The following is a 23,407-nucleotide window of genomic DNA, read 5'->3' on the forward strand; positions in this document are numbered from 1 at the left end:
AACCAAAGAAAAGATGGATCTTGAGTTTTAGAGACTAAAATCCCGAGTTTTAGCAAGGCAAAACAATGGAACTTAACTCTACCAAGGTAAAAAAAAATTCTACTGAAATACCCTTTTCGAGTGACCACACATATTTGGATGGCTGCATCTTGTTACCTGGAGACATAACTAGATAAAATTATGTAGTTTTTTTCGCAAAGTTTTCTTTGTGTGTGTATATATATAGAGAGGTAATTTTAGGGTTGGAAGTTTTGATTTTGCCAATTCACATTTAGACATGAGTCATGTCATCATTTTTTTTCGTGAGAGTCTTTGTAAAAATGACATATAAGCAAATTTTTAAAAATTATCTGGTAAATAATAACTAGGGGATTACATTTTTAACTTACAGGTCAAAAAGAAAAAGATCATATGATCCTGTGGATTATGAATTTATTGACAAAACACAGTTTTGGATTGTTGAAGAAGAAGAACCTGGCGAGCTTGAATATAATGAATTAGAGAATGCTCTTGCTGAAGAATGTCCCAAAATGATGAAGTGACAAACCAATAAAATCTTGACGTAATTTTTAAAATATTGATTGAACTTTCTGATTTTTATCATATTTAATGCCGATTACCCTATTTTATTTTGGTTTTCAGATTTTGATAAGGATTTCACTATACCACATGCATAAAATGAAGTGAACTATGATATATAAAATCAAAATTAGTTGATGTGATTTGGTGTTAGTTTATTTTTGTTATCGACAATTTATCACAATGGTGTTTAATTTTATTATTCACATTAGACATTTAAATATTTTGGATTTGAAGTTTAATTATATTATTCACAATAGACATTTAAATATTTATCGATTTTAAGTCTTGATATTTTTTGTTAGATGTCATAACTTTTAGCTTGCTACAAAAATTCTAAATAATCTAAACTATTTTTAGATATTTTGTATGTAAATAAAAATAAAAAGAAACTAAAGTTAAGTATTTTCTAAATATTTTTAAACCATAAAATATGTATAGTATTTTTATAGCTAATATATTATTACATAATAAATTAATTAACTTATAAATCTGCGGTTCACCCACGATCAACCCAATAATTTGGTGATTCGGGAGTCATCCGGTTCAGTGTCCGAGTCGAATTTCAAAATACTATGTACAACTTTCTCTTTCTTTCTATCTTTGTCCATTTTCTTTATATATAAGTTTTACCTACTATAAAATATACAGGAGGGGAGATATTTGATTTTAACTCAAATCAATGGACTTGAGAAAAGGCCGAAAGAATAACGAAAGATAAATCGAAGCCCACAAGCGTAGTTTCAGGTTCTTGTGAAAAGGAGCGGCTTAGCAACATCTCTGCCTAAAAACCCTAGTTAGCGAGGGAGCGACGGAGAAGAAGCCTTACCTTTCTTTCTTTCTTTCTGTTCCTTTGTCTGACCTAGCAACCTGTCTCCTCCAGTCAATGGCTACTCCTTTGGAGTGTCTTCTCTCCATTGCTGGCTCAGTCTCTACAAGCTCCACTTTAGTCCGGGTCCGGATCTTCCGTCATGAAATCCCTCAGTTTCTCCAGAATTTCGGTCAGCATTTATTTAACATCTTATCATTGCTTCCCTGTTTTGAGTAATAGTTATTTGAGGAAAAGATCTTGATCCTGATCTAGTTGATGTGCCACAGCTCAACCCATTTTCCAATTTATATTGCCGTTTCTGATTTGATCTGAATTATTTTACTCTGCAGATATGTCGTCTGATATTGCAACTGTTTTGGTTGACATAATATTCCAAACATTGGCTATATATGATGACCGTGGCTCACGGAAAGCTGTAGATGATTTGATTGTAAAGGGCTTGGAAAATGTTGCCTTTATGAAAGCTTTCGCCGCCCTGCTTGTACAAGTTATGGAGAAGGAGTTGAAATCTTGTTTCAGTATCGTCTGTTACCGACTACTAGCCTGGTCATGTCTTCTTCTGGGGAAAAGTCAGTTTGCTACCGTTTCCAGGAATGGGTTTGTTAGGGTAGCATCAGCGCAGGCTTCATTACTTGGAGTCGTTATGGAGAGTTCTTTCCGTATGCGGAGGGCTTGTAAGAGATATATGTTCCATTTGTTCTCTCAGGTCTGCCTTTGTCTGTCAGCCTTTTTTCCCCAAATTGAATTAGATAATCAGTTGCATGAACTGTGTATATATGAAGATTGTTCGGTTGTTTTTTTTTTTGTAGTCACAAGCTGTCTACAATGCATATATCGACGAACTTAAAAATTCTCGGATTCCATATAAGGATACCCCTGAATTGTTAGGACTACTGATCGAGTTCACTTGTCCGTCTCCTGCTCTGTTTGAACAGTCGAAGGTTAGATAGTTACAATTTAATTTTCCATTTCGCTTTGTTTCTTAAACAAAACTTGATTTTCTAATGATTTTTTTCTTTAACTCTTCTGTTTTTCATTGGTCTGCAGGCGATATTTGTTGATATCTATGTTAAAGATGTCCTGAATTCTAGAGAAAAGCTGAGACAAAACATATGTAAATGTTTTCAACCTCTTCTTCTGCGCTTGTCACATGAGGAATTCCAAACTGTCATCCTTCCAGCAGCACTTAAAATGTTGAAACGCAACCCCGAAATTGTCCTGGAATCAGTTGGACTTCTAATAGCAAGTGTAAACATTGACTTAAGTAAGTATGCCATGGAACTGCTGCCAGTTATCTTACCACAAGCGCGGCATATGGATGAAGACAGGCGTCTTGGAGCTTTATCAATGGTTAGGTGCTTAAGTGAAAAATCAAGTAATCCTGATACTATAGAAGCAATGTTCGCGTCCGTTAAAGCTGTAATTGGAGGTAGGTCTTTATGCCTTGTTATTCATTGAATTCCTCATACCTGTATGTCCGATTTCTTCTTAATTTATAGATAGCGAATAGGCATGCTGACTATTATCCTAACTGATATTATATGATTAAATGCGGGATTCTGTCTTGAAGGTTCTGAAGGAAGACTTCAATCTCCACATCAAAGAATTGGGATGCTGTCTGCAGTGCAAGAACTGGCAACTGCTCCTGAAGGAAAGTATATTGGTTCTTTGTCTAGGACAGTATGCAGCTTTCTCATAGCCTGCTACAAGGACGAAGGTAACTTTTGGATGATTCATATCCCTTTTAAGTGAACAAAACTTTTCCGGATTTAGTTTAACTCTCTACCTTTATTGTCGCCTTCTAACTGATTACTTATTATTATCTGTAGGAAATGAAGACGTAAAACTTTCAATTTTGTCGGCCTTAGCTTCCTGGGTGTCTCGATCTTCTGATGCAGTCCAACCAAACTTTGTTTCTTTCATCGCCGCCGGTCTTAAGGAGAAAGAAGCTCTAAGGCGAGGGCATCTCCGCTGTCTACGGATCATATGCAGAAACCCTGATACAATATCTCAGGTCTCCTTGCAAGCATCTTTTCTGACTTTTATAATCTCAACCCTCTCTTTGACTAAATACGCTATTTACTATATACTACAGATATCAGACTTGCTGTCCCCTTTAATTCAACTTGTAAAAACCGGTTTTACGAAGGCTGTACAACGTCTGGATGGAATGTATGCTCTGCTGATCGTTTCCAAGATTGCTGCTTGTGACATCAAAGCAGGTTTAAACCAGGAGCTTACGTGTCACTTTGCTCTTATTCAGTAGAATCTGAAGGTCCAGTGTCACTTTCTGCTTAATCGTTTTATTTTCCTCGTGTTATCTCCAGAGGATACGATGGTGAAGGAGAAGTTATGGACTTTGATATCCCAACATGAGCCCTCGCTTGTGCAAATTAACATGGTAATATTTTCTGTATAAATTTACTTCTGGTACTTATTCTGTGATCTGCTCTTGCCATGGCAAGGTACTCACTTTTACTTTGCTTTTTTCTTCGTTTTGTATGTAACAACTAAAAGGCCTCAAAACTATCAAGTGATGACTGTGTTTTATGTGTCGAGCTTCTTGAGGTGCTACTCGTGGAACATTCCTCCAGGTAAATGTGCTGCCTAATGCTGGAGATTCGTTGTTTGCCTGTTTGTATAAGTCTTAACCATTTCTCCTGCTTAATTTTAGGGTCTTGGAAGCATTTTCAGTGAAACCACTGTCACAGGTAAACTAAGCGAGATCATGTTTGGTAACCTTTTCTTCTTGTTCTGGACCTAAGGTGTCATTTTCTATGCAGTTGCTTTTATTTCTACTCTGCCATTCAAGCTGGAATGTCCGTAGATCAGCTTACAATTCTGTTACCAAGATCTTTCACACAACTTCACAGTTTGCCACTACCCTTTTAGATGAATTCTCGGGTTTCCTTTCACTTACTCAGGAAAAAATCGTTTCTTCTAGAACCAGGTACAACTCATTTCACATTTTTAATGGTTGTGACCAAAATGCCAATATCGACTCATTCATTCTAGGTACTAACTTGGCACGTCTGTAGTGACAGAGATAATTCCGTGGATCAACAAGCTCCCCTCGTCCCTTCTGTAGAGGTGTTAGTGAAGGCTTTGATTGTTATTTCATCGGCTGCAGTTGCTGGACCTCCCAGCTCATGGATTGATCGTGCCATATTTTGCTCACATCATCCAATCATAGTTGGTACTGGAAAAAGAGATGCTGTTTGGAAGGTAATTTTGACATTACTAATTTTGTTTTGTTAATACTTAATCATGTTTCTTTTATTTGCACTATTTAATAGTGATTTCACCTTTGGATATACACAGAGATTGCAAAAGTGTCTCAAGACTTGTGGTCTTGATGTTGCTACTTTTTTGTCTACCAATGGACAAAGTGTTTGCAAGGTGATCTCACGACTGTCAGTGACTTCTACGTCACCAAGATTTGTGGTTTTCGTTTGTTGCTTATCATTATTAATCGACTATTGATTTTAATAAATGTTTCAGCGTCTGCTTGGACCAATGGGACTAGTGAGTCCCAGAACTTCTGAGCAGCAAGCGGCAGTATATGCCTTGTCCACAATGATGTCTCTGGCCCCAGAGGACACATTTACAGTGTTTAAGATGGTATTGCATTTAATCAAATTTGTTTTCTAATGAACGAATTTCTAAAGTTTAGTTTGTTTGCTGATATTTTTTATTTATCTTTCTAGCATATGCAAGAACTTCCAGATCGGCTATCTCATGATATGCTTTCGATGACTGACATTAAGGTACGTCTTCTCATTTTTGCTGTATGTCTTAATATAGTACATTATGGAGTTAGCACTTCTTTCCTCTCTTCGTAGACACTTGCCGAGTTCTAAAGTCTAACTGTAATATTTCATACAGAGTGCGATGGCTACTATACTTTTCAGCTGCAACTTTTGAGTAGTTATTACTTATATTTTTATGCTTTTATTCAGATCTTCCAGACCCCTGAGGGAATGCTTTCAAGTGAGCAAGGTGTTTATGTTGCTGAAACGATTGGTGCCAAGCACACAAAGCCGGAGACGGTACTTACATTCGTTTACTCTATGTTATGTGTTTTATACTTCATACGTCGTTCTACTTTTAGCATATTGTATCTAGTAATATCTCCTTCTTGTTACTTGTTGTAGATTTCTAATCATTCTCTGAAGAAAGGGTTGGCTAGTAGGGATGCTGCAAATTCGGGTAGAAGGGACAGTACGAAGTTGACAAAGAAAGCTGGTACACATATAGTTGAAACATTCTATTCAGTATTAGCCCCTCAGCATATATTCTTAAGTGAAATAATATTTGCAGACAAAGGAAAAACGCCAAAGGAAGAGGCACGTGAACTGATGCTCAAAGAGGAAGCCTCCATACGGGAAAAGGTTCACATGATACAAAAAAATCTTTCGCTGGTTCTTCATGCTCTTGGGGAGATGTGTCTTGCTAATCCTGTGTTTTGTCACAGTCAGTTACCGTCTTTGGTATGTAAAAGCTTCGGTGCTTAGTTCCATAAGAGTTGTAGTACATATCTTAGTGCCACAAAACGAAGAAACAGTTTTGGAAACAGTTAAATTTCATTCCTCTGCTACTGCCACTTCCATAATTTTAAGATTAAGCTCTTAAACTTTTCTTTCCCAGGCCAGGTTTTTGGATCCTTTGCTGCGATCCCATATTGTAGGTGATGCAGCCTTTGAGAACATGGTGAAGCTGGCAAGGTGTACAGTTCAGCCACTGTGTAATTGGGCTCTAGAAATTGCAACTGCTCTGCGTTTGATCGCTATTGATGAAGTTGATGCTTCATCTGATTTTCGACCATCAGTTGACAAGGCTGGGAAAACATATGAGGGTCTTTTTGAGAGGATTGTAAACGGGTTGTCCGTATCTTGTAAATCAAGCCCACTTCCTGTAGATTCCTTCACGTTCATCTTCCCGGTTTGTTTCTTATCATTTCTGTTGACATTATATATTAACTTGTATTTCTTGTCACTGAATGAGCTCGGCTTTTTGTCTTGTCAGATACTGGAGCGAATTTTACTGTCATCAAAGCGGACAACACTTCACGATGATGTGCTTCGCATTCTGTACATGCATCTAGATCCAATGCTGCCACTTCCAAGACTCCGGATGATATCAGTTTAGTGACTTGAGCCCTATCTGTTTTTACACTGTTATAGCTTTTATTGAATATTTAATTGTTCTCATATCTTTTCATGTCTGATCAATATTTTCAGGTTCTATATCATGTGCTAGGTGTTGTTCCTGCGTATCAAGCATCAATTGGGCCTGCACTGAATGAATTATGTCTTGGATTGCAAGCAGATGATGTCGCAAATGTATTTATTTTCCTGTGTTACATAGTGTTATATTTCTGGTTCTGTAGAGTTATAACTTATATTTCATTTCATGTTTACAGGCGCTCTATGGAGTATATTCAAAAGATGTTCATGTCAGAATGGCCTGCTTAAACGCAGTAAAGTGCATTCCAGCTGTTTCCAAATACTCCCTTCCCCAAAATGTTGATATAGCCACAAACATATGGATAGCTGTACATGATCCTGAAAAGGTTAACCATTCATAATTTGATATAATATCTAGTTATGTTTGCTGTTGGTTATTACTAAGTTCGTTTTCTATTGTACGTATATCTATATGAATGTTTGTTTGTGTCTTAACAACTAAGCTGATGTTCTTGGCTGGAGCTAACAAAATTCTTAGCCTCAGATGATTGTGTCGTTGCACAATCTGATACTCTGTGATCTTAATGCTTGCAGTCAGTGGCTGAAACAGCAGATGATATTTGGGCCCGTTATGGTTATGACTTGGGCACCGATTATTCAGGCATCTTTAAGGCACTTTCTCATATAAATCTAAATGTCCGATTAGCTGCAGCAGAAGCATTGGCTGCCGCACTGCATGAAAGTCCGACGTCAATCCAGGTTACAACATTTCTTGAATCATTACTTCTTGTGACAATAAGAAAGGTTTTTAAAAATTAATTATTTTTGCAGCTATCACTTTCTACTTTATTTTCCCTGTACATTCGTGATGCTACTACGTCTGGTGAGGATGTCATCCATGCTGGTTGGATAGGCAGGCAAGGAATTGCCTTGGCACTGCAATCCGCTGCCGATGTCTTGACAACAAAGGACCTTCCTGCTGTTATGACCTTTTTGATATCCCGGGCTCTGGTATTTTCTTCTCACCCTGTCAGATAAATGCTTCTGAATTGAAATAACTCACTACTTACGTTGTTTTTGAAACTATAGCTAGCTTTTGACGTCTATTCAAAGCGTTATATGAACTTTGTATTTTTTTCCCAAAATCCAGGCTGATCCCAACCCCGATGTTCGTGGAAGGATGATCAATGCTGGTATTATGATTATTGATAAGCATGGCAAAGAAAACGTTTCATTGTTGTTCCCCATCTTTGAGAATTATTTAAATAAGAAGGTCTGGTCTACAAGAAAACGTTTCATTGTTTGTTTCATGATGATTACAAATAGCTTCTGAGCTTCATCTAATCTCTTATCATGCAGGCATCAGATGAAGAGGCGTATGATCTGGTTCGTGAGGGTGTTGTTATATTCACTGGAGCATTAGCAAAGCACTTAGCAAAAGTGATAACTCTACCGTTTGTGTAATTCTTGTTATAACGCACATGATTTTCTTCTCTATCTTATATGCTCACTAATGATTACAGGATGATCCTAAAGTCCTTACTGTCGTGGAAAAGCTGTTGGAGGTGTTAGATACACCTTCAGAATCTGTTCAGCGTGCAGTCTCAACATGCCTTTCTCCACTTGTGCAATCAAAGAAAGTATGTTTTTGCGATTACGTTGTTTCTTATTAGTTGGCTTGAAGAAATTTTATGGCCTGTCATCGTGTATCTCTCATTTTTTGTTAGGAGGATTCCCCTGCCCTTTTTTCGAGGCTCTTGGATAAGCTAATGAAGAGTGATAAATATGGTGAGCGAAGAGGAGCGGCTTTTGGTCTTGCGGGAGTGGTTATGGGCTTTGGAATTTCTAGCTTGAAGCAATATGGTCTTGTAGTCACTTTGCAAGAAGCTCTTATCGACAGGTGCTTCTGTCTGCATCCTATTTGCATCCTTTTTTATTTCATATTTATAGATGGTATTTTAAATTTTTTGTTTATGTGCTTCTTTTGTCGTTCATTTTGGCTTGTGAATCTATTCACTTTTTTCTTATTTTGCTTTGGTCTTTTAGCTGTCAGAGTCAAAAGTCCCTTCTCATGAATTAGCATGAACCATTGTAGTGGGTTATTTAACTGTACTTTTTTGTTTTTGTTTAATCCTGTATTTTTGTTCCATATGTAGTTATCATATATTTTGTATAATATCCTGCTACTTTTTATGTAGGTCAATATTCCACCGCAGTGGCGTATTTAACTGCTGTCGTTTTTCTTGCAGTGCTATATATTTTTTTATCATATGTAGGGATAATATGCAAACCTTTCTTCACATCCGCTAAGCCCTTTGTGTTTTGGCTGCAGAAATCTTGCAAAACGGCGTGAAGGAGCGCTACTTGCATTTGAATGTCTCTGCGAGAAGCTTGGAAAATTATTTGAACCGTAAGTGAAATCTCTAGTGATCAACATGTTAAAAGCTAATGTTGCAAGTTGCAACTTGCTAATAATCTCATATTTGATTCTTTTGATTAAGGTATGTGATCAAGATGTTACCCTTGCTTCTGGTGTCGTTCTCTGACCAAGTTGGGGCTGTTCGTGAAGCAGCAGAATGTGCAGCTCGAGCTATGATGTCTCATCTATCCGCATATGGTGTGAAACTTGTCCTTCCTTCTCTACTCAAGGTGATAGTTTATACTATTCTAAAGATCTTTAAGTTTAGTTTCTATAACTAAGGTTTTGTGCATTGACATGTGCTCTGCTTATGATCGTCGTTTTTATTGTATAAAGTATGTGATAGTGCTATTTTCTTTTTCGTTTATATGCTTTTGGTGGAATTAAATAGATGGAAAATTTTTACTGATGCTTGTATGATTGCATTTTGATTATCACTCCCTTTTCTTATAGTTCTATTCTGTTTTAGTGTTGCACCTAAGTAATAAGGTTTGGTTAGTAAAGCTGCTATTACTCGTTGCTTTTATTCTTTGGTCTTGCATGAAGTGTACGTTTCTGCTTATTTCGTTGTTTTTGATAGGGTCTTGAAGATAAAGCATGGAGAACAAAGCAAAGCAGTGTACAGCTCCTCGGAGCTATGGCATTTTGTAATCCTCAGCAACTGTCTCAATGCCTTCCTAGGGTTGTGCCAAAACTTACAGAGGTGTGTAATGCATGTAGTTTTCAGTTGCTTCTTAATTGATACCCTTACTTTTGGTTTCCCCTGACCAATTTGGGGCTTTTCGTTATGCATATAGATTTCATCCTGGGATAGAATTTCGTTCCGTAGGTTATTTGATATTATCTGATTCCATGACGTAAAACTATACAGGTTTTGACGGATACACATCCAAAAGTTCAGTCAGCTGGGCAGCTGGCACTTCAGCAGGTTGGACTGATATAACAGAACATATTCCATATTTCGTAGACTTTACTGACTTGAGTCTTCTCAACAATTATTCTTAGGTTGGAAGTGTCATAAAGAACCCAGAGATATCCTCTCTTGTCCCCACTCTTCTATTGGCCTTAACAGATCCGAATGAGTACACACGACATTCTCTCGACATCCTTCTTCAAGTAAGGATTCTATATTTCTCTTGTGGTTGTATTTCTCTTCTTTTGCTTTTTTCTTCTCACTTTCTCTTCTCTTGTTCCAGACAACATTCGTAAATTCTGTTGATGCCCCTTCACTTGCACTATTGGTACCAATAGTCCATAGAGGATTAAGAGAAAGGAGTTCTGAAACGAAAAAGAAAGCTTCCCAAATTGTAGGTAATATGTGTTCTTTGGTGACAGAGCCAAAGGATATGATTCCTTACATAGGATTGCTGCTTCCCGAGGTTAAAAAGGTAATTTTCCGTTCTTAACAAAATAATGAGTTCTCTCTTACATACGTTTTTATATTCGTTTGAACACTGGAGTTGTCAGGTTCTTGTGGATCCAATTCCCGAGGTACGTTCTGTGGCAGCAAGGGCTGTAGGGTCACTTATCAGAGGAATGGGAGAGGACAATTTCCCAGATCTTGTTCCATGGCTATTCGAGACTCTAAAATCTGATACAAGCAATGTTGAAAGATCTGGAGCTGCTCAGGGCTTAAGTGAGGTATGTAGAGTAAAATGTATTTTTGCTTGCTTTGTTTCCTTACGTCAAAACACCTAGTTTGATGTCGTGTAAATTCACTACATTATCTGTTAGCTTTAGCACTTTTCCAGTACATGAGAATTAGAATTTTATTATTCAATTTTATGGAGACGTCTCTGTATATATTTATGCTCGTCTTCGATCAATATGGTACCAACGTATAATGTTGTTATTAAGTACATCCGAAACTGATATGGTGTATAGCATCTTTGGAAATAGATCAGATTGCAAAATCGGTGATCTCAGCTTCTGCTAACAATTGTTTCTGACTAATTATAGCTGCATATGTTATCATTTATTTTCTTTATGTTTCTCTTCAGGTTTTAGCAGCTCTTGGGACAGAGTACTTTGAGAATGTACTTCCTGATCTCATTCGTCATTGTTCTCATCAAAAAGCATCAGTCCGGGATGGTTACCTTACGCTTTTCAAGGTGAAGTCTGTCACAGATATTCCTCAAACTTCACTCTCGTAAGATTTTTCTAAAAGCTTTCGCTTGTTAATTGCAGTTCTTACCAAGGTCCTTGGGTGCTCAATTCCAAAACTACTTGCAGCTTGTGTTACCAGCCATTCTGGATGGTGAACCTATCACTTTTAGCAGACTTTTAACTTCTAGACTAGGGTTTGACTTATGAAAACTGATGGTGCCCTAATACTTTAGGTCTTGCCGATGAGAATGAATCTGTTCGTGATGCAGCCCTGGGGGCTGGCCATGTACTGGTGGAGCACCATGCAATAACGTACGAATTTTCACCATCTGTTTCTTTTTTATCTCTTGGTTGCATGGTTAACTAGATTATGTAATGTTGACTTACCATGATCCTTGATTGATTATATTTCTACTCATTTGATTAGTTCCTTTAATTTTGTTACTCTATTTTTCCTCTTGGACCAATTGGAAATTATAAACTGGAGTAGCCCATGAAAGATTCAGTTGATAAATTCTATTTTAATTGATTGTTGGTATTTAGAGAAGCTTCTTTTATTATTCAACATCTCAGGTCTGAATTTGCATAATTTGTTATACAGGTCTCTGCCTCTTCTTCTTCCAGCTGTGGAGGATGGTATTTTTAATGACAATTGGCGAATCCGTCAAAGTTCCGTTGAACTGCTTGGGGATCTATTGTTCAAGGTTAATATATTTTCTCTTGTGTTTTCCTTGTTGTTTAATACCCACCCACAACCTGTAGCCCAATACTTACTTGGTAACCGTTGTTATCCTCATAGCCTGTTATAGATGTTGCAGTGCCTTGTTTTCTGTGTGTAATGTACAAGTTCAAAGAGTGTGAAATAATTTACAATTATCGTGTGAAATAATTTACAATTATCTTCAGCAGTACTGATATTTGGAGCTTTGATACTAGGTTGCTGGTACTTCGGGTAAAGCTCTGCTGGAGGGTGGAAGTGATGATGAAGGTGCAAGTACTGAAGCGCAGGGTCGAGCAATTATTGATATTTTAGGAATGGACAAGCGCAATGAAGTTCTTGCTGCCTTATATATGGTCCGGACTGATGTTAGTTTGTCTGTTCGTCAGGTAATGTTATTACATGTTCATCTACGTGTTTTGTTTAAATGTATGTACTTCACTTGTGAGATGAAAAATAAAATGTCTGCTTTTTCCAGGCTGCACTACATGTATGGAAAACCATCGTCGCAAATACACCAAAAACATTGAAGGAAATAATGCCAATCTTGATGAGTACATTAATATCGTCTTTAGCATCACCATCCTCTGAGAGGCGGCAGGTTTGGATCCTACTTTTTTTTCTCTCTCTTTCCCTGTATTTTTAACCTGTGGTTGTCTAAGTCTATTATACTGTGTAGGTAGCAGGAAGATCACTTGGAGAGCTTGTCAGGAAGCTTGGTGAAAGGGTGCTTCCTCTTATCATTCCAATCTTAGCCAAAGGGCTGAAAGATCCGGATGTTGACAAACGACAAGTAAGCCTAATGCCGAACCAATAAACTTTTTGTGCTTTTTTTTCTCAATGAACTATTTTAGATATTATAGTGATGTTGCTAACCATGAAGTGATGTTTTTTATTTTTATCATAGTAGAGCTGACATCGTTGCTATGTCTAGTCACTGACATTTATTTATTTAATCTCTTAAATTAGGTATTAGGTACTACTGGTTTATTTATGTTCAATGAATTTGAGACCTGATTCATGATTTTATGTCCATGCGATGTTTAAATGTTTTAAGATTGACTAACTGATGTTAAGCATATGCAGACATATCAGGCACATGTCATTCATCTCTTAACACGTTGGCTTGATATTGTAATACATGATTGACAGGGAGTATGCATTGGCCTGAATGAAGTAATGGCAAGTGCTGGGAGGAGTCAGTTGCTGAGTTTCATGGATCAGCTCATCCCCACAATTCGGACAGCACTTTGTGATAGGTTTGTTTTATTCTTCCTAAAGCACACCTAGAAAGAGTGGTTTGATGAATTGAATGAATGCATCAGCTTCTTATTCAGTATGTTTCTTTATTCTATTGAAAGATTTAACATTCTGAATATCTATAACTTTCGTCTACAGTTCTCTTGAGGTTCGTGAATCTGCTGGACTAGCATTCAGCACTCTGTACAAGGTACCTGTACTGAATTCTGTTGCTTATAAGCTTGTTCTTCCATTTATATTATATTTATTGTTTGTCTACTTTGAAATGTAGAGCGCTGGATTGCAAGCAATGGATGAGATTATCCCAACTCTTCTGGAAGCATTAGAAGATGATGAAATGTCTAATACTGCCCTGGACGGTCTTAAACAAATAATAAGGTTTTCTTTTACTTGTTCCTCGGGCTCTTGTTCCCGTTTCCCGTTCGAGGTTTTCTGGTTTGCTGAATTGACTTTTGGAATATCAGTGTTAGGACAGCTGCTGTTCTTCCGCATATCTTGCCCAAGCTTGTTCATCTACCTCTCTCGTATGTGTTCCTTTTTGTCTACTTCTGTATATATTCATCATCAAGCATAATGAGTTACTCTTTTGTTGTCTCAAACATTAAAAAATGCTATGTCTAGTGCCTTAAATGCACATGCTATTGGAGCCTTAGCCGAAGTTGCGGGTGCTGGTTTTAACACTCATCTCGGGACCATACTTCCTGCTTTGCTCTCTGCAATGGGAGATGAAAATAAGGTAAAGAATAAGATTGTCACCACTCAAATTTGTATGAAGGCAATTCTTATCTTTTTATTTGAGCTTATGGTCATATTTCTTGTCGCAGGAAGTACAAGAATTGGCACAAGAGGCAGCACAGAGGGTGGTTCTTGTGATCGACGAAGAAGGAGTTGAAACTCTATTATCAGAACTTCTCAAAGGAGTGTCTGATAGTCAGGTTTGTTTGTTAGCTCTTTTAATTAAGTATATTACTTTGGCATGCAAGTAATTAAGGTGTTTAAATTGTTTGTTTTCAGGCATCAATAAGAAGAAGTTCTTCCTATCTGATTGGTTACTTCTTCAAGAGTAGCAAGCTTTACTTGGTTGATGAAGCTCCAAACATGATATCTACCTTGATTGTTATGCTCAGTGATTCTGATTCAACAACTGTTGCGGTAGGCTAGTTTTCCAAAAACGGAAAGAGTTAAAGTGAGCATGTCTTGTCTAACTTGCTCTCCTTGAAACAGGTTTCCTGGGAAGCTTTGGCTAGGGTTATTGGTTCAGTTCCAAAAGAAGTACTTCCTTCATATATAAAACTTGTACGTGATGCTGTATCTACAGCTAGGGACAAAGAGCGCAGAAAGCGGAAGGTCAGCTTTGTGCTATATTTCAAAGAATGTCACTATAACAGAGATTAATAAGCGATTATATTACAGATGAGTGATGTTTTCTGTGTTACTTGAAATGCAGGGAGGATATGTTGTTATTTCGGGTTTATGCCTTCCTAAATCCCTTAAGCCATTACTTCCAGTATTTTTACAGGTATTCTGTAAATCTTACTTTTCTAGTGCCAAGGCAAACTTAAATCAGATCTTTAAATTGTGTATAAGCATTGGTTTTTGGGTGGCTTGAGCTTATCTCGCATTTGGAATTTTTCTTACCGAAGTCAGAGATAATACTCCGTTTAGTATAATCCTTTTGCTATGACTTCCAGGGTCTAATTAGTGGATCAGCCGAGTTAAGAGAGCAAGCTGCACTTGGTCTTGGTGAACTTATTGAAGTTACTAGCGAGGAAGCATTGAAGGAGTTCGTCATACCGATAACAGGGTATGCAGTGTGTGAATCTTAATTCCTTTGTTTTGCTACTTCTGCTACTAATCGAAAAGCAGTATTTCTTACTTTACCAAAGCTTTTATTTGGATTAATTATGTTCAAAGTTTCACTGAAAAAATACCATTAAAATGTTATAAGGTATGGAACTGTCTGTTGAACTAAGATTTACATTTATTGTTATTTCAGGCCTCTTATTCGGATCATAGGAGATCGGTTTCCATGGCAGGTCAAAAGCGCTATCTTGGCTACATTAATCATTCTAATACAAAGGGGTGGGATGGCGCTTAAGCCGTTCCTCCCTCAACTTCAAACAACATTTGTCAAGTGTCTACAAGACCCTACAAGGTAAGTTTATAAATATGTAGTGAAAGGAAACAGCTATCTCGGTAACAGTTCGGATTTAGTCCGGTCTGTGGAATGTGTTCTCTAGAAAATGGAGTTGTATTGTTCATTTCTGATCATCGTATTCTCGTCTACTTTCACACTGCAGGACCATCCGTTCTAGTGCTGCGCTTGCCTTGGGGAAGCTTAGTGCATTAAGCACGAGGATTGACCCATTAGTTGGTGACTTGACGACTAGTTTCGTGGTAATTTTTGCATGTCTTAGCAACCGATGCATAATTTCAGTAATTTGTAGATCTAGTTGTTAGTTTCTGAAATCCGTTGTGTATCAGGCTGCAGATTCTGGGGTACGTGAGGCCATTCTATCTGCTATGAGAGGTGTAATAAAACATGCTGGGAAGAGCATTGGGCCTGCTGTTAGAATACGCATTTTTGATCTCATTAAGGAACTAATGCACAATGATGATGACCAAGTTCGAATTTTTGCCACTAGCATGCTGGGTGTCTTATCACAGGTATGGGGTTTTTACATGCCAACGGAACTTTTTGTTTTTAGTTATGTGATAATTGTACTATGCTTTGATGAAGCCCAAGCTTCTTACTATTGTATTTTTGCAGTAGTTATGTGATAATTGTACTTTTGATGAACTTCTTACTGTTGTATTTTTGCAGTACCTAGAAGCTGCACAACTCAGTGTTCTGCTTCAGGAAATCATTTCTTTATCTACTTCACCAAAATGGAGCTCTAGGCATGGCTCAGTTCTCTGTATTGCATCCTTGCTGAAGCACAACCCTTCGACCATTATGACATCTCCACTCTTTTCCGCAGTGTTAAATTCTCTTAAGAGCTCTTTGAAAGACGAGAAGGTACCCTTTGTGAGACATAAGTTTTCCATGGTTATCTGTTTGACTAATTCTGACATCTTCTTTTAAATAGTTTCCATTACGTGAAACCTCGACAAAGGCCTTGGGAAGGCTTTTGCTACATCAACTTGCAATTGAGCCTTCCAACACAGCAAGAGTGGTTATCGATATCCTTTCATCGATAGTCTCAGCTTTGCATGATGACTCGAGTGAGGTCCGAAGAAGAGCTCTCTCTTCACTTAAAGCTTTTGCAAAAGTAAGTAATAAGATTCTAGTAGTCGTTTTGAGTTGATTCCTTTGTTAGTGATACGTAAGGCGGTAACGTAAGACGTGTCTTTTTTTTACAGAATAACCCGGCAGCAACCATTGCCAATGTCAGTGTTATAGGGCCTCCGCTTGCTGAATGTTTGAAAGATGGAAGCACACCAGTGAGACTTGCTGCCGAAAGATGTGCTATGCACGTGTTCCAGTTAACAAAGGGTATTGAATCTGGATAACATATCTCTGGACACTTCTCAGTTTTGAGTTCCAACCATTTATGCTGGCACAGTTTGAGTGCATACGCATGTAAGTTTCTGTTACTAATTTACATTTGTTGACCTCTCCAGGCGCAGAAAATGTTCAAGCAGCTCAAAAATATATCACAGGATTGGATGCCCGACGGTTATCCAAGTTGCCTGAACAAAGGTACTTTATCTTCATTACATTTCACTTTATACATTTTAGTCATTCATCTGCCATAAACGATTCAAGATATGGCTTATCCTTCAGTCCATAGAATGATGAAATCTATAAACGTAGAATTTTTTTAAAACCATAATTAATGCTTGCATGCCTTTGATGCCTGGACCTTTGTTGTGGATAAAGTTCGGATGGACTCACATATATTACCTTTACAGCGATGACAGCGACGATAGTGAAGATGATGATGGGCGTGGGTAGGAGGAAACTTGTGTTCTCTCCACTTCGTAGAAGAGGTTCATTGGTTTTTCCCTATACGCATTTCTGCAAAAGCATTATCCCGTGAGTTGCGGATGATACTTGATCTGGATTCATTGGCATGAGACTAGCAACAGTTACACCGATGAGATAGATTATACCTTGTTTTGGTTTATCAAATATTTGTTTTTTTGCTTGCAAATTATGTACTGGTTTTGTAATGTCGGAAATGGTTTCTCTTCATGATTTTGTTTTACATTGACTTTACAAAACTCTACTACTGAATCCACGCTCCATCCCTCTGTACTTCACTCATCACTAAAATTCCCAATAAAAGAAAACTCATCAATATTTACCAGAAAGACCAAATGTTTTATCATAAATATTATAAAAAATAGGTAAACTTTTGATGGCAAAAAAAGTAGTTAAACATATATTTATACTCAGTTTCTCATAGTTAACTAATCTAACTTTAGTGTTAGATTTGAAAGGTGAAATTTTGGGGTAGGATTTAGGATTTAAAAATAAATATCTAAAAATTGAAATTTAAAATAAGAAAAATAGTTTCAAAAATATTTTTTCAAATTTCAAAATAAATTTTGAAAAAGTATTGAAACAAAAAGATAAAATAATAAATAAAAGTATGAATTAAAAATGTATTATTCGAAAATAATATCTTTCTTTAATTTAATTTAATTTTTGATTATTCAAATAATTATTTAAATGTATATATTTAAATAATAAGGTACAAAAGTACTTTTACAGTTTTACCTCTTTAGTTTTAAGAAATCAAAAATACGGATGTGCAACCGAACATATTATGTTCAATTAAATTCTTTTACCTCATAAAACCTGTCTTGGTCTTCTTCTTCGCGTATTATTTTGATGAAAATACATTATTTTAGTTTCTTTTTCAGAGAATTTTTAGACACTATTTATAAAGTGTTATGTATATGTGTGTCATCACCACAATGAATTTTAACAAAAAAAAGATGATGTCTTTGAAAAAATATGACATGATACTAATCTTATTATGACATGTAGAATTTTCCGTATAAAAATTTATCTTCTTTTTGTTAATTTTTTTTAAATATGGTAATGACTTTTGATTCATGTATCATCATTAATGTAAACTTTCTATATAAATATTTATTTTTTGCAAGAGTATTAAAATATATCAATAACTAATAACTCATATATCACTACTAAATTAATATATATATATATCAAATTAATAAAACAAGATAAATATATTTACGAATATATATTTTTACATCAATTTAAGTATCATATTCTGTATAAATATATACATTTTACCAAAATTAACTGTAAGCGTGCAGTAAAAATACAAAACTAAAATAATACTAATAAAAAAAGTTTGATAGTCAAATGATTAAAAAATTATTTATCGGTTCATTAGGTTTATTAAAAACTGAATTTTCTCAATTTAACATATTTTAACAAGAACCAACAAAAATCCAAAATTTATTATAATTTATATATATATATATATATAACTAGGTGATAAGAGATATATAGTGAAAAGTTTTGTTTTCATCAAATATAATTTTAACTTTATTAAAATTTAAATAAAATAAAATTAAAATAGTTAGACCAAAACAAAAGAAATAAGACTACAAAAATATGTATATGATTTTTTCTTCTCAAATCGTTGAAGTTCAAATATAAAAATAATGATGTCCAAATGTAGATTTAATTATTTTCTATAATAAAAAAGTATGTTGAATTTTAAATTATTACTCCACGTATAATTCAGTTTGGCTTAGATGAGTCAAATAAGCTTAGCGTTAGGCTTGCCAAAATATGTTTCGTCATTGTCAGCCTATTGTTCATAAGTCAGCCATTTTTTGTAACTCAGCAGTATTTTCTGGTTTATTTGTATGTGTAAATTAGCAATAATTATATTAACTCAGCCGTCAATACTGCCATAACGGTTTTAAATACACAGCAACGATTTTCTACGTGCGCCGAACTTTTTTTTGATGGCATTAAAAAATAATAACATTCTTGTACAGTTCTTTTTGTTATAGCGTAGTCCGTCAAAATTACAAAATCGTATTTTTATTTTGTTACAAATACAATTATAAATATATTTATCCAAATATTATAATTTTCTCATTATTAATAACATAAGACATGCATTTTTAGTCATTTAAACCACTGGTATTCAAATGTTCTTTAAAAAAAAAACAAATAAATTAGCACTAAATATTGTATTTGGATGTAAATACTACCTATTAAAACGAACAACGGTTGAATGCAATATAGAAATGTTGTAACTAGATGTTGCATTAAACACAAAACTGAACATGGCCTTATTGAGTGATTCAACATTTTTGTCCGTGCTATTGATTGAGCGACTCAATCCTTATCCATCGGATGTACTCCATCCACCGGCCAAAGTTTCAGAGTGTTGCACAACCAACAAGCTTAGCTCCATTACCATACACTTTGACCATCTTCGGATCAGTTTTAGAGTGTTACACAACCAGCAACCTTGATTACATCAGTCAAAATGATATCAGCGGCTAAAATCACTTAAACAAAGCAAAAACATGTTGTTCACGTAATCGAGCCAAAAATGTTAAGAAAATAGTTATGCATACGCCGCAGAGATTTAAATTATGATACATCGGAATATGCTTCTTATAGCCCTTCCTAGAAAATGTAAAAAAGAAACAAGTTACGTGCAAATAAGAACTCAATAAGAACACTGTTATTTATCGTTTAACGGAACGTCTTTCGTAAAATAAAACTAAACAATATTACAAAATAAACTTTTGAATAAATAACTCCGACTAAGTTTTTTAGAATATCTTTCATAAACGAAACTAAACAGTTTTTACAAACTAAACTTCCGCAAAAGTAACTTCGAGAAAGTTATATAGAACATCTTTTGTATAAAAATTAAACCGTTTTTTTTTCATGAAATAAGCTTCTGAAAAACTAACTTTGACAAAGTTTTACGGAACATCTTTCATAAAACAAGGCTAAACAGTTTTACAAAATAACTTTCATGAAACAAAACGAAACAATTTTTTTCGAAGACAACTTCCGTAAACTTAAACAAAGCTTAACATCCTTATACGAAATAACTTTTAAGGGAAATAAACAGAACTACACAAAATAATTAACATAAAACGAAAGAGGCGGGAAGAGCCAACAAGGAGATCTTCCTCACCCTCTCTCTCTTCCTTTCCCCTTGTTAATATCTCCTCGCCCATATGATCTCTTCGTTGCTCCTACCTCCTCACCGTGATCTAAATCGTAAATAAGCCCAAACAAGTGACAAACTATCTAGGTGGAGAAGAATATGAAATAATAATGAGAAAAGGAAAATTTCTGAAGAGGAAAAATACAAATCTTAGAGAAAAGGAATAACTAGGAAAAATGAAAGAGGATAAGTTTGAATCTATGGCAGAATGGGAAGTCAGCCGACCTAGAGAGCACTATATAAACAAAGGTCAAAACAGAAGAGAAGGGACACATTTATTCATGATTTCCTAGACTCCACATGCTTTGCATCTGGATTTAGCCTTAAGGAACTTAGTTTTGGGTAGATTTAGTCTAGTGAACCTAAGTTAGACGTTATATCCGCCATGTTTTGTTGTTCTATTGCTTGTTTCTGATTATTAGATGAATTTTGCATAAGCAGTGTTAGCTCTTGTGCACAATTATATATAAACAAAATATGTTTGTTTTGATCCTCAAAGGGGTGCTTAGGCAGCTTTTCATAAGGTCCGGTCTGAAATTAATAAAAACAATTTACATCTAAAAATCACCCAAACACTACAAATCGAAAAAGACATAAAAGATGTAAAAAATCAAGAAGAGGAAGAACCACAAGATCACCCACATAAAGCTAACAACCATCAAGGATGGTATGAAGAAGAAAACAGCCAGATAAGCGAAGCATGAGAAGTTTATGGTAATTTTGAAGGAGAAGTATCACAGCTAGTAAATGTTGGTTCTGAATCTAATGGAGAAGAAGATGAAGAAGAATCTTGTGTTGAAGAGAGACCATCGTGTGAAATACCATACTCTGATCAACATGAAGACAGCAAACAGAAACTCATTCTCAAGTCAGATAGAAGACTTTGTCCCCTTTTTTTTTGTCATCTAAGACTTTTTTTCTTTTGAAACTGAATTGTCATCTAAGACTTTGTCTTTGTTGAAGAAAATATAGAGGAGAAGCAGAATGTCGGCATGTCTTTGTTGAAGAAAAAGTCTTAAATAAGGCTGGAAAAATGATGATAAGTTTAGATACATCTATTTTGCAGGTCAAGAACCATAAAAAATTAAAAATACTTATGCTGGGGAGACGCATTTAGATTTTTCTTGATTTTTATGATTTTCTCCAATTTTATATCTCATAAAAAAATTATTATTATTTTATTAAAATATTAATTTATTATTTAAAATTTAACTTTCTTTTCGGTATGAGCTGTAGTTAATTGATAACATTCATAAATTGATGTACTAAATTGACAAAACAGTTAACAGAAATTATGAAATTAAATAACAGAAAGGTTAAGTAATTTTTTGTCAAAAAGGTTAAGATTAGTTATAATTTTTCTTGTCAAATTTCTTATAAAAATTTAGTTAGAATAATTTTATAGAAAAGATTAAATTCACATTGATATAAATATTTGATTAATTACATTTTAGATATTTAATTATTTTAAAAATAAATATAAATAAAATTTTAAGAGTATAATACATATTTCAATATATTCATTTATACATTCAGTTTTTGGTTTGCTTTATTTACAATTTTTAGACTAGGTAGTCATCTGCACTGTATGTAAAGTGAAATAGTTGATTAGATTGTTTATTTTATATTGTAGTAAGGGATTTTTCATATTGCTTTTTCTAGGGATGGTTCATATATCTGTTCAGATTCAATTGATCTAATCAGATTTTGAATTTTTAGAGTTAGAAATTTAAAGCTGATTTGGATATTTACAAAAAAAAAACTATATTTGGTTTGGATTTGATTTGAATTATTGCGGGTTTAGTTTGGGTTTGAGTTCGAGTACTCATTTTAATTATGTAATTTTTAACAGAAATCTAAGTATACTTTAAGTCCTCAAAATCCGAAAATAAAATAATGTAAAACATAAAATTTGACTAATGTAAGACTTAATAATTAAATTTACATTAAAATTAATTCAATTTAAATATTTGGATAGAGAAAATAGATATTTCAGTATTTTTAACATTTTTGTTATTTTAGATATTTATTTGTGACTATTTTGACAATTTTTAGATATTTCATATTTTGGAATATCTAATAGATATAAAATACTAAAAAAATATTTTCGGTATCTAAAATATTTCAGTTTGGATTGGATTCTAGTATGGTGATCCGGATATTAAAATTGTAGATCCATCTAGTACTTAATCAATTTTAATTTGTGTTTACTATTACTTTCAAATCAAGTTCGGTCCGGTTCTTCGGATTCATATATTTTACCGAGACTTAATTTCTTCTACTAATATAAAGAAAAATAAAATAAATGTAATAGTTTGGGCCTATTTTACACAATTATTGGACCATATATTAAGAATACCAATGAAAATGGTTGGACGTCGTATCAATATTGTTGAACATGTTGCAAAATTAATGTAGTCTATATCCAATAACATTTAATTTCTTATAAAAAAATCTTGGAAAATATAATAAAAACACGATACAATCGAGTAAAAGGCGGTTAGGGTTGCGTCGAAAATGATGTGATATCTTCGCTCTTCACTCGGCACTTGAATTTGTTTTTATTCGATTTCGTGAATTTTCTTTCCTTTTACAGTTTTTCTGATTTCTGACTTTTTTCTAGCGATTTGATTTTGTTTCCAATTCTTTGTCTGATATGAAAACTCTGTAAAGAAAATCAACATTTGGCTAAACTAAATATTTGATTTTGTGTGCGGTGTTTTTTTCACTTCAGTTTCCTTAATTCATAATCAATCACAATTATTTGTTGGTTTCATGGACAAAAGCTTCAACGATGACTAGGTTGGGCAATGTACGAAACTTTCAGTTTTTAAAAACATTCTCATTCTAACATTTTAGTTGATGCGAATCTTAATGATTTTGTAATTTTTTTCTTTCAATAATACTCTCTCCGTTCCTAAAAGATAGACTTTTTAGAGTTTTCACACATATTAAGAAAACGCATTAAATCGCTATAATAAATTTATCGTTTTCTGTAATTTTCAATAATTTTTAACCAATAGTAATCTAATAAAACCAATTAATTTTCTTAAAGTTTGTAATTTTTTCATAGAAAACATAAAATATACATCTTTTTGAAACAAATATTTTTTCCAG

The 23,407-nt window shown here is 34.7% G+C and overlaps 1 protein-coding gene across 1 annotated transcript; it reads left to right on the forward strand.

Annotated features, from left to right (window-relative positions):
- Nucleotides 1-1,263: 1,263 nt before the first annotated feature.
- Nucleotides 1,264-17,298, forward strand: LOC106390449 (protein ILITYHIA). Its single transcript, XM_013830911.3, has 60 exons — nucleotides 1,264-1,580; nucleotides 1,741-2,117; nucleotides 2,221-2,352; nucleotides 2,459-2,840; nucleotides 2,982-3,128; nucleotides 3,241-3,425; nucleotides 3,507-3,633; nucleotides 3,739-3,812; nucleotides 3,929-4,005; nucleotides 4,086-4,122; nucleotides 4,195-4,361; nucleotides 4,450-4,636; nucleotides 4,733-4,810; nucleotides 4,913-5,032; nucleotides 5,119-5,178; nucleotides 5,371-5,460; nucleotides 5,566-5,656; nucleotides 5,732-5,901; nucleotides 6,059-6,352; nucleotides 6,437-6,553; nucleotides 6,652-6,753; nucleotides 6,834-6,983; nucleotides 7,192-7,356; nucleotides 7,429-7,608; nucleotides 7,748-7,870; nucleotides 7,957-8,037; nucleotides 8,121-8,237; nucleotides 8,325-8,497; nucleotides 8,930-9,007; nucleotides 9,099-9,246; nucleotides 9,597-9,719; nucleotides 9,888-9,944; nucleotides 10,022-10,132; nucleotides 10,213-10,404; nucleotides 10,484-10,657; nucleotides 11,017-11,127; nucleotides 11,204-11,273; nucleotides 11,356-11,434; nucleotides 11,724-11,826; nucleotides 12,059-12,229; nucleotides 12,319-12,441; nucleotides 12,520-12,633; nucleotides 12,993-13,099; nucleotides 13,239-13,290; nucleotides 13,372-13,478; nucleotides 13,565-13,624; nucleotides 13,722-13,836; nucleotides 13,925-14,035; nucleotides 14,115-14,252; nucleotides 14,325-14,447; nucleotides 14,548-14,619; nucleotides 14,792-14,904; nucleotides 15,097-15,255; nucleotides 15,401-15,497; nucleotides 15,585-15,767; nucleotides 15,925-16,119; nucleotides 16,190-16,372; nucleotides 16,464-16,596; nucleotides 16,725-16,803; nucleotides 17,016-17,298. The coding sequence occupies exons 1-60, from the start codon at nucleotides 1,466-1,468 to the stop codon at nucleotides 17,056-17,058; spliced, it is 7,842 nt and encodes a 2,613-aa protein (XP_013686365.2). The 5' UTR covers nucleotides 1,264-1,465; the 3' UTR covers nucleotides 17,059-17,298.
- The last annotated feature ends 6,109 nt before the right edge of the window (nucleotides 17,299-23,407 follow it).

Source organism: Brassica napus, chromosome A2, assembly GCF_020379485.1.
Source record: "Brassica napus cultivar Da-Ae chromosome A2, Da-Ae, whole genome shotgun sequence".
NCBI lineage: Eukaryota > Viridiplantae > Streptophyta > Magnoliopsida > Brassicales > Brassicaceae > Brassica > Brassica napus.